The 14,150-nt window shown below is 41.1% G+C and overlaps 1 protein-coding gene across 14 annotated transcripts in view; it reads right to left on the bottom strand.

The window, feature by feature from the left end:
- TJP1 (tight junction protein 1) overlaps positions 1-14,150 on the bottom strand; it is a 1,155,396-nt gene that overhangs the window by 353,750 nt on the left and 787,496 nt on the right. For all 14 annotated transcript variants that reach the window (XM_085644067.1, XM_085644073.1, XM_085644075.1 and 11 more), the window contains one exon: positions 12,536-12,639. In XM_085644067.1, the coding sequence (XP_085500193.1) occupies positions 12,536-12,639 (104 nt within the window). The remainder of the gene's footprint in view (positions 1-12,535; positions 12,640-14,150) is intronic.

Raw genomic sequence — 14,150 nt, 5'->3', positions numbered from 1 at the left:
ATGCTCAGACGTGAGTCCCGTGCTCTCCATGCCACTGAAATCAAGCTATCCTGGCTGACGAGGGCTGAAAGCCCGAAACCGGTCCTAGGATGCTTGTTTCCAGTCCAGGGAGGACCTGGCTTGGCAGTTCGGGCTGGACCATTCCCATGGGGCACAGGGTCAAGACTGATTTGCATATGGCTGGGTTCAAACTGGAATGGCATGGTGAGCAAAAAAACGATGGATTTAGGCCCAGATCTCTGTACTGGGGTGAATATATGACATTGTTCTGCATTCTGTCCTTTAACTGTTGTTTTTGGATTAAAATCCTGGCAGTCGGAACCTAAACGGTTGCGGGGAAAGACCACCGCCTCTGACAGGATCAGTGATCCAGTCAGGGTGGCTGTCTGAATCGTAATCCCGAATGGAGGGGGAGCCGAGGAAGGAACCACCGGCACATTACAATATCCCTTTCCGACAGCCTTTTCATGTCAGAAAGATCGCCATGAAAACGCTGTCAGAAACGGTCCGTGGGGGCAGCAAACAAGCCCATCTGTTGTGGGCCACTGCAAGTGGCCCAGGAAGGAGATGTAGTGCCCCCATACACCTCCATGGATGTGCAGGAAGCGCTCCTTTACATGTCGGCTTGAGCTGCTGCCCTTGTCCTGAGCCGCAGCACAAGAACAGTGTAAAGGAGCCCATTGCGACAGCAAGCCCGGTGGTTGCATCGTAATTGTGCGGTCAGACCGCTGTATGCTTGCTGGCCAGTCTCATGACCGCCGTGATAGTGCGCAGCGGTCCTACCGATCATTTTCCTAATGTCTCACTGCACAGGTATTTTAAGGAGATAATTATTTTTCCCATAAAACTGCCAAGGCAATAAAAACATTGGTTTTAATTACAAGATACTTGAGGGCCATGTCGCAAAGTAAGTTCTTATGCCTATCCCATCCTCTTGTTTCAGCGTCAGTCTATGCACAAGAAATGGAATAGAAGTTCATGTGCTGAAATGGGTCTCCTCCTTCTTAATATCTCAATTTGTGTAAATGAAATAATTTTGATCACCGACTTTACCCCTAAAATGTGGAGTGAAATTGAGGTCTACATTATCCCCACTACAAAATCAAAATGTACGTGGAACCTCGGAATGCTATAGTCAAATAAAGGAATATAAATATTATGCAGATGATAACGAACGTTACTTGAAAATCTCAAACCTATAAGTTTCTAAAGTCTTTCGAACTAATACAACAGACTGGGTGTTCTCTCCTAATTAAACCTAGCCAAAACAGAGTTCCCACTCCTGTACAGTCCTGGCTACCAGTTATCCCTGCCTGGAATCTCCCCCTAATTGGTCCCCTCGGGTACATCTCTTAGATTTACTATAGATGTATTTAACTATGCATCCCCACATATCTAAGCTGGCCAAGCCTGTCTCTTTTCAACTCTCTCTCCTCAGGCAGCTGAAGTCCATCATCCCACCAGCAGAGTTTAGAACAGTGGTGCAATCTCACCTTGATGGTGGCAACACAATACTAGTTGGGCTACCGAAACCTCAGCAGCACTGCTCAAAGCCATCTTATTCTTTGTTGCATGCCTAGTGAAGGGCTTAAACGATACATCAGACAGTATAACACCATGCAGAAAAGTAAAATCTGCTCTCGTGGTTACCCCTACTCTTTGCTAGTGTCATTATGTTATTCTGACTAATCGGACTGGGATCCTGCTAATCAGAACCACAGTCTCTGTGGTTCTTCCCTAAATTGGACATGGTGCATACCTAGGTACACCCCCAGATTAGCTACTGGTGTACCCTTATAAGACCCACTATTTGGTACTAAGGTACCCAGGGAATAGGTTCACCAGGGGTCCCCCACAGGCTGAAGCATGCATTATGTCACCCATGGGAGACCACTCAAATTGTGCCTACAGGCCTGCCATTGCAGCCAGTGTAAGCTGGTGCTAGCACCACTTACAACAGATACAAGTTGTATTATATCTAAGGTCACTGCACTTAAAACCATTGGGTCACCCCTAAGGCAGCCCTTTCAATCCTGAAGGCAGGGTGCTCGGTTAAAAGTGTGAGGGTGACCCTGCATGAGCAAGACACCCCTACAATCCACGGAGTCCATTCTCCTGAGATGTAAGTGCATCAGCCACGATACATAGAGTGGCCATGCGTCATTACGCGATGGCTTACTCTAAACTGGCTATAACGAGCCCGGTCGTGTTTGGTATCAAACATGTTGGAATCATACCTCCAACACCGGAAACGGTGTTGGAGGTATGATTCCATGCACTGTGGAGCCCGTCAGGGAGCCCTCAGTGCTCCCAGTACCAATCTTCCACACCCAGACAGTAAACTATGGCTGCTGCCGACTAGAGACACGATTCTGCCCTCCTGCTGCTGAGCCAAGCTCGAACGGGGGAAGGCAGGACAATAGGTTTCCTGTCACAGGGAGGTGTTACCACCTCTCCGACAGGACTTAGTGTATTGGGCCAAGGTGGGGGGTGCTTGCCAGAGCCACTAGACTGCTTAGAAGGGCACATTTAGTGCCCTCCGTGCATACTCCAGTTGGAACCAGTTCAGGGAGCCGTTGGCTCCCACTCTGGCGTGAAACAGGTTTTTCTACAGGCTCGTGGACATCCAAGACACCCAAAGGAATCTCCTTTGAAGTGAAGGAGTCACTTCCCTGCACCTGCAGGCACCACTACAAAGCTGACCGGTCGGCTGCCCCGGAGCTCCTACGGACTACGAAAGGTGCTTCTGAAACTCCTCCAACGCCTGCACGGTCTTCACAGCAAGTTGGAAGCCAGTAGCTCTCATCGGAACCGCTAGAGCAGTACTCTTGTGCTTGTCAAGGCTTGTTCACTCTCTTCACCAGAGACCTTCGGGCTCCAAGAAGCTCCAGCCTCAAGCATCTCTTGCTACCAAGAACTTCGTCCTCACCGCATCCTCTGCACCGTGGGCCTTCATCATTTGTGAGCTGCACGAGGTCCTCTTGCGACTCCTGTGCCTTCGGCCGGTGGGTCCTCTTGAGGGTCTTCTTTGGCTCCAGTGGGCTCCCCTGCTTGCTCGGGATCGGCTCTGACTTACCTGCTCTTGGTGAGTCACTTGGACCTTGCTGGTCCAGACACTGCACCTTTTTTGTCTACTACGTTTGATTCCATTGCCAAGGCTTAATGATGCCCCCAACTCCTTGGCTCTTGACATCTGACATGGGACAGCTCGTGAACAGCTCCTGGTCTTCCACAGAATCGCCTGGTCCACACAGCTGCAGATTCAAGGTCACGGTCAACTCTCCTGCATTTCCGACATCGGTAGGCATTCATCTTCTGTGCCTCCTGGTCATCCCTGAGTGACATAGAATCTGTCCCCTCTGCTTGCAAGTACTTCTCATTTTGAATCCACCTTTGTTTCCACCAGACTCACTCACATTCTTCACCAGCTTAATCTTCACTGAAGTCCTCCACTGTGGTCTACGGCGGTTTCCGACGTCACTTTGCACCTGGCTTCCCAGGTGTAGGTATCCTGCTTCCCAAGGTATCCACAAGTGGGGTGACTCTCCAACCTTCCATCTTCCAGGGATTTCTTCAGGGTCCTCTGGGAAGGGCCATCCTTAACTGCAACCATGACTTACCCATTGACTTGTATTAGGCATGCAGGCGTGTTCCCACTCTGCACACACCCTGTGTGGAGTTCCTGGGTACTTACCTTGGGTGGTTCATTGGGACCCCAGCTCTTCTACTTCTTCTGGGTCCTGTCTCGACTTAGGTCGTGGTTCGTTTTCCACTTTCTTAGTATGTGGTTTGATCTTCCCCTGGAGACCATTGTGTAATTGTGCTACTTACGTGTTCTATTACCAAAGTATTGTGGGTATTGTGAGTACATCTAGGGTAGGAGATTTTGCAATGTGTTAGTGAGTGTTTATAACAAATTACTTATTTTTTATACCTACACTGTGTGGTTCTTTTTCACGTAACCTACACTATATGATTAGTACTAGTAAAACAAGCTGCTTTACACCCCTTCTTGGCTAAGCCAGAAGGTTGATCTCCACTGCTACCACTTAGAGAGCTTTATAAGGTTGTCTAAGACCACTAAAATCACCATAAGGGTTGTCTAGATTAGTGCAGGGTGTTACACTTGCCTAAACAAGCACCATAGACTGAGTCAGCCTCCTACACACCCATTTTAAGAAACAGTTACTGTTTCCTATTTATAGCCAGAATTGACTCAAAAATAACCTGCATCACACACAAGTCAATTCACCTCGGTTCGCAAAACTCAGCACCAGAGGAGGTCTAAAAACACTAGAGGCAAATCAATTCCACTCCTTGAAATTCGCATCACAATAAAAATTTAAAAAAACATCAATCATGCCTTTTCCTGTCAAGCATTCATAATTTGGAACAGCCTCCTAAAAGAACACTGATACAATTCAAACTTTCAGGCCGCTGGAGCATTAATGGTCCTATTCTTTGCTACTGTTGCTTATGCTACACATTTTCCTATTATAGTTTATTGTAAGATGCTTTTCTTCTAGATTCATCTTCTCTATGTAACTTGTTGTTTTATGTGATGCATTCCATTATGTATGCTGCAAGGTCCATAATATATGAATACATGAATGCAATTCACAAAAATGCATGTACCAACTATTCATAGACCTACTCTTCAGCTTTCTATAAATTCATACTTACATAAAAATTGAAAAAGATGAGAAGAGCAATCAACTTTAATAGTATAAAATCTAAAGGAGTGAAAGCTCTTTCCCAAGGTCAACGACATTACCCAAAGTCCTTCAAATAGGGTAATACCTTTCCCACTTCAGCAAAGGTTGTGGCTTGCTCTCCACTGGAATAATTTCCCACTGCAGAAAGGAAATCCAAACTCTTTGTGAATTCTCACTAACTTAGAAGTGTGTGGGTCTTATACTTATGCCAGGCAACCACTCAAGAATAACCATGACCCACTCTGGTCACTTATTGATTTCTTCCATCAAAAACACCACGAAACAGGAAGCAGGAATGGGGATTTCATGGCCCGCTGATAATGTTTTGCGCATGAATGGTTGACTTGCACAAGCAACTTTTGAGAATACCCTTTAAAGGGCTCAAAAATATATATATATTTTTTTTGCATGATGCCTTCTGGTATCTTAATCACTGGTCTCAGACCAACTTTCTATCTCCGGTCCAGTTAAGAGAAAAATAAAGAAAATGTTACTTACATGTAACTTTAGTTTTCCACTATAGGTATCTTTCATAGATTCACATGTTGAATCATCCCAGTCGTCGATCTGGGAGTCCCACAGTTCACACGAAAAGCAGTGCAATGTTAAACATAGGAAGAAAGGCTTACACAGTCACAGAAGTAGTCTACTCACATCATTTGAAAGATCCCAAGTTCAGCTAATCAGCACACAGAGCAGTCTTGACCCTTCCTTACCCACGTCACCTAGCTCAGATTTCATAGCATAAGTGTTGAAGAATTGCATAATATCGGTGATAATGAAATGGGGAGAAGGGTGGGTCACGTGTTAATCTATGAAAGTTACCAATACTGGAGAACTAAAGTTGAAGGCAAGTACTTTTTTCTCCAGTATTGCATCTTTCACAGGTTCACATGCATCAAACAGAGAAGCAAGCAGTACATTTACAAGATACAATTGGATGGTGAGAGAATCATAAGAACAAAGGGGGCTCCCCTTATTAAAAAATGACACACGGCTGCAACTCTGTTAACAGATGCATCCAGACCGTTCTGCTGGGTAAAAGGTTTGACTGTTATTCCAGGTTGCTGCCCTGTAAATGTCAATTATGGGCACTTCTGCGAACAAGGCAGTTGACATAGACACACTTCTTGTGAAATCTGTTGCATCACTTCCTTGGAGAGGACCCAAAACTGTCTGGGCCACCATGGAGCTATTAGAATAAAGCAACACAGTTTCCGCCTCATTTTTGTCAAGACCCTGGAAATTATGGGAAAGGATTATGCATAAATTACCAACAAACTGATTGAAAACGCATCCCCCACAATATAGGAAGGGCATGCCTGCTTGGGTACCACTCATATCAGTGGAGAATAAATCCAGATTTGGTTTACCCCACTTTATTTTTGTACCGATGTGGCAGTTGCATTGGAAACAATTTATCTAATTCTTATTTGGATTACTACACAAATTCTTGGACATTTTTATGTTTCATTTTATTTTTATTAAAAGACATCTATTTACCCTCTTATGTCCATTTGTAACTATATCAGATGTCCTTTTAGGACCGGTATCTTACACTATGCAAAACCATTTTTGCTTTGGATTACTGTAGTGTCTTTTTATTGTGATTACGTTTTTAATTGCTATGACCATACTATGTGCTCCTTTGGCACTACACAGCTCCACCACACAGTGTTTAAATTATTTTCTTTATTTCTAGACCATCACAACTTTAATTCTTCTTATCTTATCTTTTTATGTCAGTTTACGTCACTACCAGTAACATGGCGCTGTTATTTTTTTCTTTTTTATTTCTGGCAAAGCTAGCCCCTCTTTCACTCAATTTGACTAATTTCAAGATGACCCCTCTTTTCGCTCATGCTCTCGTCTTTCCCTGGTTATGGCCTTCCACTCTTTTCCCCAAGGGTCCGTTTTCTTTTCTTAATCCAATTGCGACAACGATGTGAAGCCTCCCTTTTCAAACTATCATAAGTAAAGCTTTTCCTCAAACTCACTAGATGATGTTAACTCTTAGCATACTGTTTTCTACAATATCACATTCATATTATGCTTTACATGTTACATTCATGTTATAATTTTCCCAGTTCAAAGGCAAAATTAATAACTAAAGAAAAGGAAAAAAGAAGAACACACTTAGAAATTATCCACATACATTTTTTGCTACATCGAAAAGTTCTTGGTACTCAAAAGGTATTTACAAGGTGAAAGATACAGAACTTGTAGTGAGAATAAAAACGTAAAAATGGAGCTGTAGACAGAAGCACTAAGTGATAATTTCACTGCATAGTTAATGAGTCATAGGTTGATTAAATCCTAAAAGTTGCTCCAACTGCCGTATATGACGATGGCGTTTTGACCCTAGGTCATTACTGGTTCATCATCAGGACAGTAGAAAATAGGATGAGCAGCGGGCCATTAACTTCTGAAAAATATCATAAGTAGCAGAGAGTTAAAAATTGGAAATGTGAAAAGGTGTGTTAAAAGTTGGTAATTGCCAGCAGATCACTTACTGGTAGCGACTTTTCGCTATCTGTGAATGAAAATGAATAGCACTAGCTAATGAAGCTCTAAGGAGAAGGTGGGGTAAGTGAGTATGCTGTGCTGTCCAACTCCAAGGTGACAACAGGCTAGAAAACCATGGCAACACCTTACTAGAGAAAAAAGTATTTTGGAAGTCCTCGATAGAGGAGTATATTCAGCATGACTGGCAGGCAATCAAGTTTTTTTTATTGCTTGGGTGTTCATGTAGATACATGTTGCTCTATATTTCTTCAATATTTGTCCTGTTTTCCCCATTTCCCTTTCGTTTCACTGTTCACATATATCTTTCTTTTATCACACTCACAAACAACATCTGGGTAATTTCTAAATATTATCACATTGTTATATGTTGATCATGCAGAAATAACCATTCTAAAAGATGAACACCACTTTTAGACATAATGTATGATTATGTCATACTGCAGCATTGATAAAGTCTGCAAGGTCGAAACACGTTGACTGCCCAGGAGTAGCTTGTACTTGGCAGCTTTCAAACTGCCCTGGAATGTGTCTTATATCTGGTTGCTCATTGCATAGTTTACATATCTGCAACAAGTTCTTGAAGACTTTGAAAGCTGGTTTATGTATTTTCATTTCAAGTCTGGAATTGCTTAATACTGACTGCTTTTTGAATATGTTGGTAATTACTGTATTGTGTGTGCCAACCCTTCTATGTCTTTTCCCCCAAAGGAAGATGTGGTTCAATTGCATTTGATACAGATCGCATTCGTGACATTCTTTTGGTATTCTGCAGAGGCTGTCAGCCCCGGAATTTGTTCTGCCGGATACATGTTTTTTAAATATGATTTCATATGGCCCAGTCCAATGTATATTGTGCTTACCTGGACAGTAGGTGGGAACATATTCCTCCCTCCTTGTTGACATAGTACATATTTGTTGTGTTGTCTGTCTGGACCAATACCAAGGAGTTTTTTTCATTCTTGGGAAAAAGAAAGAAGCGCAGTGCTATGGCTCTGGCTCTCAAATCCAGGTGGTTGAAATTTAGTTGTGTTTCTATAGGTAATGTAGTGCCAGTTTCTGCTAACTCCTGTAGGTTTGCCTCCCAACCCTCTAAGTAGGAGTCTGTCATGATAAACGAATCGAGTGTTCTGGAGAAAAGATAATAGGACAGTGGCGTTGCTGTATGGCATCCACCAAGGTAAGCCTTTCCTAATTCAGCTTGACACTTAAAACACTGCTGAATGATCCTTCCATTTGTGGCCACTGTGTGATTAGCTTAGAGTAATAGCTTAAAAAGTGCCTGGTAACTCCAACGGAGTGTCCCCGCACTAGGAATTCTCCTCCCTGTAGAGTGATTCCCTAAGAAAAGAAACAGTTCTCAGCATCAGTCTACGTAGGATGTCCTGAAAAAACAAGTTTTAAGTTGCTTGCGGAATAGCAATTTTGAGGGTTGCATTCTAAGATCGAGCTGTAGTTGGTTCCAGGCTTTAGTGCTAATAAGCTGAAGGATCTACCTCCTATGCGTGCCTTTTGAATTCTCTGAACTGTCAATTTAGAAGTGTCTACAGACCTGAGATTCCGAATAGGTCTATAGGGGGTGAGTAGGGGCCAAAGATAGCTGGGTCCTTTCTCGTTCAGGATTTTATGGCAGAAACACAACGCCTTAAAAAAGTCACCCTGACCAGCACCACGAACCAGTGTAATTCCCTTAGGGCTGTACCCACCGTGCTGCAGCATTCTGAACTCTCTGCAACATTCTCATACTGCTTTTGGTAATCCCTAAGTAGAGAATGTTGCAGTCGTCCAAGCGAGATATAAAATCCGAGTCTGAATAATGGTTTTTTTGCTACCAAAGGTTAAAGATCTAAAATGTTCCTTAGCATTCGTAATATAATGCAAATCTATGCTTGTGTTGGTGCCTAGAAAACACCAGGTATAGCAGTGCTTTATAAATACTAGTTTCATTTCACAAAGACATTGATGAGGCCTGCTGGTTAGTGGTTTTTGGGTGAATTCCAGTTTGTGGCCTAATACCCAGTTATCTGATGATATTACCGTCCATTGCTTGCAACAAGACAAGATTTTTTCTGATTCTTTGGGATTGTCTCTTCTACAGGGTTAATGAAGTCTTGAGAGCTCATTGCCAATGATGGATTCCCAGATTTCCTTTGGGGGCGAGGGGGGCCTTCTTATAGTAGGACGCTGGTGGTTCTGCTGGTAGGTCTGTTGAGGAAGTTGGTACATGTAAGGTTGGAAACATCCTCTATAAAAAAAAACTGTCCCCTTCCACAGGTTCCACAAAAGGACTAGGGTAATCTTTTCTGAAGGAGAACTAAAGAACTTACAGTGTCCGACTTAATAGACTGGAGAGCTTCATCCACATGTCGGCCAAAGAGGAACTTCAATCATATGACATATCTACAGTTCTATTTTGAACCTCCATTCTAAAAGTGACAGAATAGAGTCAACCTGATCTGCGTAGGGCAGCTGCACCAGCCGTCTGTCTGATTCCTGTTTATGCAATGTTCATTCCAGTACGATGACTGCAGAGGATTTTCACTTTTGCTTCAGCTACTCAAAATTTAGCCCAATGTATGATCATATTTGACGGTCATATCTCACAAGAATTGCTAGTAGCCTCCCTGATTGATGTTGCCGCCTTTGCTGAAAATCAATTCCCGATATTATCAAGTCTTATACCCTATCAGGTTGAGCAGTGCATGGAGATGTTGGGTTCCTTGATTGTCACCGAGCCGCATGCACTACTATGGAGTCTACACTGGAGTGACCAACAAGACCAGCCAGAATATTTTCTTTAGGCTTTTGACCAGACATGGTTAATCTATTGATATTGTTTTTATTGTTTTCCTAAAAGGTTCCTTAAATTATAAAGGAATCAGAAAATTCCACATTATCAATGACTGTGTAGAGCTCAAGGGACTTTCTTCACATAGAACGTGTGGTAGAAATCAGACCATAGTGGCCTGGGTAGGGAAGGGTGAAGACTGTGATTTAAGTTGATTGGCAGAACTTCGGATCTTTTAAAATGATGTGAATAGGCTATTTCTGTGACTATGTCAAAGCTTTTCTCACTATTTTAACTCTGCTCTGTATGTATAATGTGGGACACCCAGCTCAATGACGGTGATTATTCAAGCATGCAACTCTATTAAAGATCTAATACTGGAGAATTTTAAGTACAAAGCCTTGTTTTGCAATATTCACCAACAGCTCCAAGTTTACCATTACATGTAATTTGCACTAGGGCAAACACCAGTATTAACTCTAATGGCAAGTGACTTTATTAACCAATACAAACACATTCTACAGACTAATATTAAGTCAAATGTAAACTTCACATGCATTTAAAGGTATTCAAACTTTTGCAAGCTTTTCAGATGCAGACAAACAGAAGACCAGAAATAAGCTGAGGGTGGAGTTCTCCAAGAAAGCAGCTATGGCCAGCCCTAGCAAAGCATCGGTTGCTGTGGAAGCAAAAGGGGATGTTTGATTTGTCCTGTGCATATTTCATGTTCAGCGTACACTTAGGCTACAGTTTTGACCTGTACACCATTGGTAGAGATATTTTTCTTATTATGTATCTACATTAGCATGTAAAATATAAATGTACGGAGTGTATATTTTTCATTGTTGGAATGGACTAAAGCTAATGTAGGCCTGCAGTTCAAAATAGCTACTGTTTGGTTGCCATCTTGCTACACAGACGTGTCTTTTTATATTCCAGGAGAAGTAGATTCTGCATTTCTAACATGAATGTGGCCTTGTCTGTGTTCTTGTCTATGTTCTCATGTGTTCTCATGTTTGCACAATGTTTGTAGCATGTGCTAATGAGCTATAGCAATGCACCTGCAGAGTACGGATTGGTCCAATGTATCTCATTATGTTGCAAATGACTGTAGGTTTGTATGGAAACCAAGTGTAGGTGCATCAAGTGTTCGAATTGTGCTAATTAACAATAATGAGTAGGCTAGAGTTCGGAGGCCCTGCAGATGCTTTTAGAGTCCCGGTAGATGCTTTTCAGATGCCTTTCTTATGGTTTTGAAATACCACTTTCCAGACTTACTAGCAGAATCTTTCCAAGAGGTGGGTGCTCTCTTTACAGGAAAGCTGGTTTTACCCAACTTTCCTTTCAAGACAATTTCGTCTTTGTTCTATGATTTTTTTAATTGCTTTGAAGTATACAATGACTAATGCATTAGTGTATCGATTATTGATTAATAATGAATTTGATTATCTGAATTTGTAACTTTGCTAATCCTTTAATAAATCTTTATGGTTTGAAACTTAACCACACACTGTCTTCCTAGTGGAGTCTACTGTACTTCATGTTATTGAAATGTTTTGAAATTTGATGATTAGCCTCAGTCAGAACTACTGATACACCAAAGTATAAAATAAAAAGTGATGATGGAATGCTTGAATTAATATCAGTTACCGGTAATTACTTCGGGCCGCATCCCAGTCCACAGTTATTTTGCACACCATGCCACCTCGGTTTGGACTCAGCCATATGCAAATCAGGCTTGAACCTGCTTCAATGGGAACAGTCCAGCCCAAACTGATAGGGCAAGTCCACCCTGAACACGGAACACAAGCAAACCAAGATAGGTGTTGCCCTAGTTAGGGCTTATCAGCCAGGTATAGCTTGGTTTCAGAGACAAAGTGTGCACAGGACCCACGTGCTCCCACTCAGGGTGACATTGTAAAGTATACAACAAATTGATGGATGGAATGCTTGAATTAATCTCAACCACTGGAACTTACTCGAGCCGCATCCCAATGCATTACTAAACTGTTCAATTCATCAGACAGCACTTCATGAACGTGAATTCGTACCAGAATTTGCAAGAAGCAAAGCGCTCAATCACTACACTGCTATAATCTGTGGCAAGGGGTAATATGAACCACTCCTACAAGCAGAAATGCGCCTGCACGTTGTAGTAGAATATGTTTTCAAGTTGGGAGACACACAGGGATTCCAGAGACTAACAGGCTCTGTTGAGTACTTGTGACCCTCCAGTTTGAAAGTCTTATTAGGAATTTGTCCTCTAAGGTTTTCTTAATGAGCACCCTTGGACTACCTTGGCATGGGAATGAGGCTGTGACATAATTTACAGAGTGTTGTTTCACAGCTCTTTATGGAATAAAAGGGTTAAACAAGATGTCATGTAAAAAAGAATTCTGAATGTTTTAATAGGAAAGGTATGTTAAGAACATGAAAAAAGTTGAGAAGTGGATCTATTTTCCACAACAGCAAATAAATCTTGCTGACAAGTAGAAAAAGAAAAACTTACCTTGAGCACAACATCACCTTCTTGAATATTTCCATCTCTAGCTGCCAAGCTGTCCTGCGATATTTCTTTTACAAAGATGTGGCTGGCCAAACGTAAACCATATTCTGTTTTAAATAAATAAAGGAGAAACTAAATGCTAAATGAAATGAGAAGTTTGGGTGTACATGATAATCAGTTTGGGTAAAAAGAAGAGAAGGTAAATACATTGCATTCGTACATGAAATAAACTGTATTTGGAGAAAATTTTGAGATTTAAAAAATTGGAGAAATATTGGTATATAAAAATATTGTGATACGCAACCATCGTTGTAAAAGAATATGGATTTGTCATGTAAGTAATACTGTTTTCGCATTTTATTTATCTTTATGTGTGCTAGTTCATATATTAATTTTATGCGTTATTTTTGTTTGTGTGATTGTTAATATTTTTAAATATAGTTTGTCATTTTAAGTGATTTATACATTTTTATTTATTTGCTAATAGTAATTTATATTGTCGTAAAGAGTTGCTAGGTTGGTAGGGGTGTGGAGTGGGAAGTTAACTAAGTATATTTAATTACCAATTTATTGTTAATTATATAATTGACTACCAATGATGTTAATTGCATAATACGTATATTTTTAAGCTATATATTATGTGCGAGCTGCTGGGTTTGTAGGGTTATACAGTGGGAAGTTAAGTAAAATGTAACAATGAATTATTAAGATTTTATTTATTATTTGATTATTAAATATGTAAATTATGTAATAATTATAGATTGGGTGAGGGCTACTGGATTTGTTGGGACATAGGGTGGGAAGTCAATTAATAAATAATTATTAATTTAGTAACTCATATATAATTGAATAATTATGTTAACTTTACATGTATTTATTTTTTAATTGTGGGCTTCCAGGTGGGGTATAGTGTGGTAAGTTAATTAAGTAATAAATACATGCCATTTGTTTTAATTGAGAATTATTAAACTGGTTAATAATCATGTTAATTGTTTTTTATACATATACTTTTTTTTAGGTATGATAACGTTCATAGTAAGACTTCAATATTTGTAATAAATCAATAGGGCTATGTTTCATGCAATATGTTTTTTTTTAAATTGTTTTTTGTTAGAACAGAGCGAGAGCTTCGTTAGAAAAATGAAAAAGAAAGCTTACACCTGTCATATTATTATCAATCATACATACAACATCTTTGAAAAGAAAGACAACAAGTATTGGCATAGCCAATAGGTCTCGCCTTTGGGACCTTATAAGTGTTTAGCCATGCAACACTTGATGTTGTTGCACCAAGGATATTGTACTGGATAACTAAACACTTATGAGGTCCCAAAGGGGAGACCTATTGGCAATGTCAATGCTTGTTTTTTACTAAAGGACAAGCAGTGCTACCAGGCTCCGGCTGCCACTTAGTCCACCGCATCCCACGTAGACTCTGCAGCCATCTTTGAGAGCGGTAGAGAGAGAGAGGGAGAGAGAGAGGTAGAGAGAGAGAGGGGGAGAGAGAGAGGGGGAGAGAGAGAGGGGGAGAGGTATAGAGAGGTATAGAGAGAGAGAGAGGTAGAGAAGTTTGATTACAATTTTATTTTAAAAAAAGAATGCCGGCATCGCAAGTGCG

This window comes from Triturus cristatus, chromosome 3_1 (assembly GCF_964204655.1).
Source record: "Triturus cristatus chromosome 3_1, aTriCri1.1, whole genome shotgun sequence".
NCBI classification, from domain to species: Eukaryota; Metazoa; Chordata; class Amphibia; order Caudata; family Salamandridae; genus Triturus; species Triturus cristatus.
This window is presented reverse-complemented; position numbering and strand designations above follow the sequence as displayed.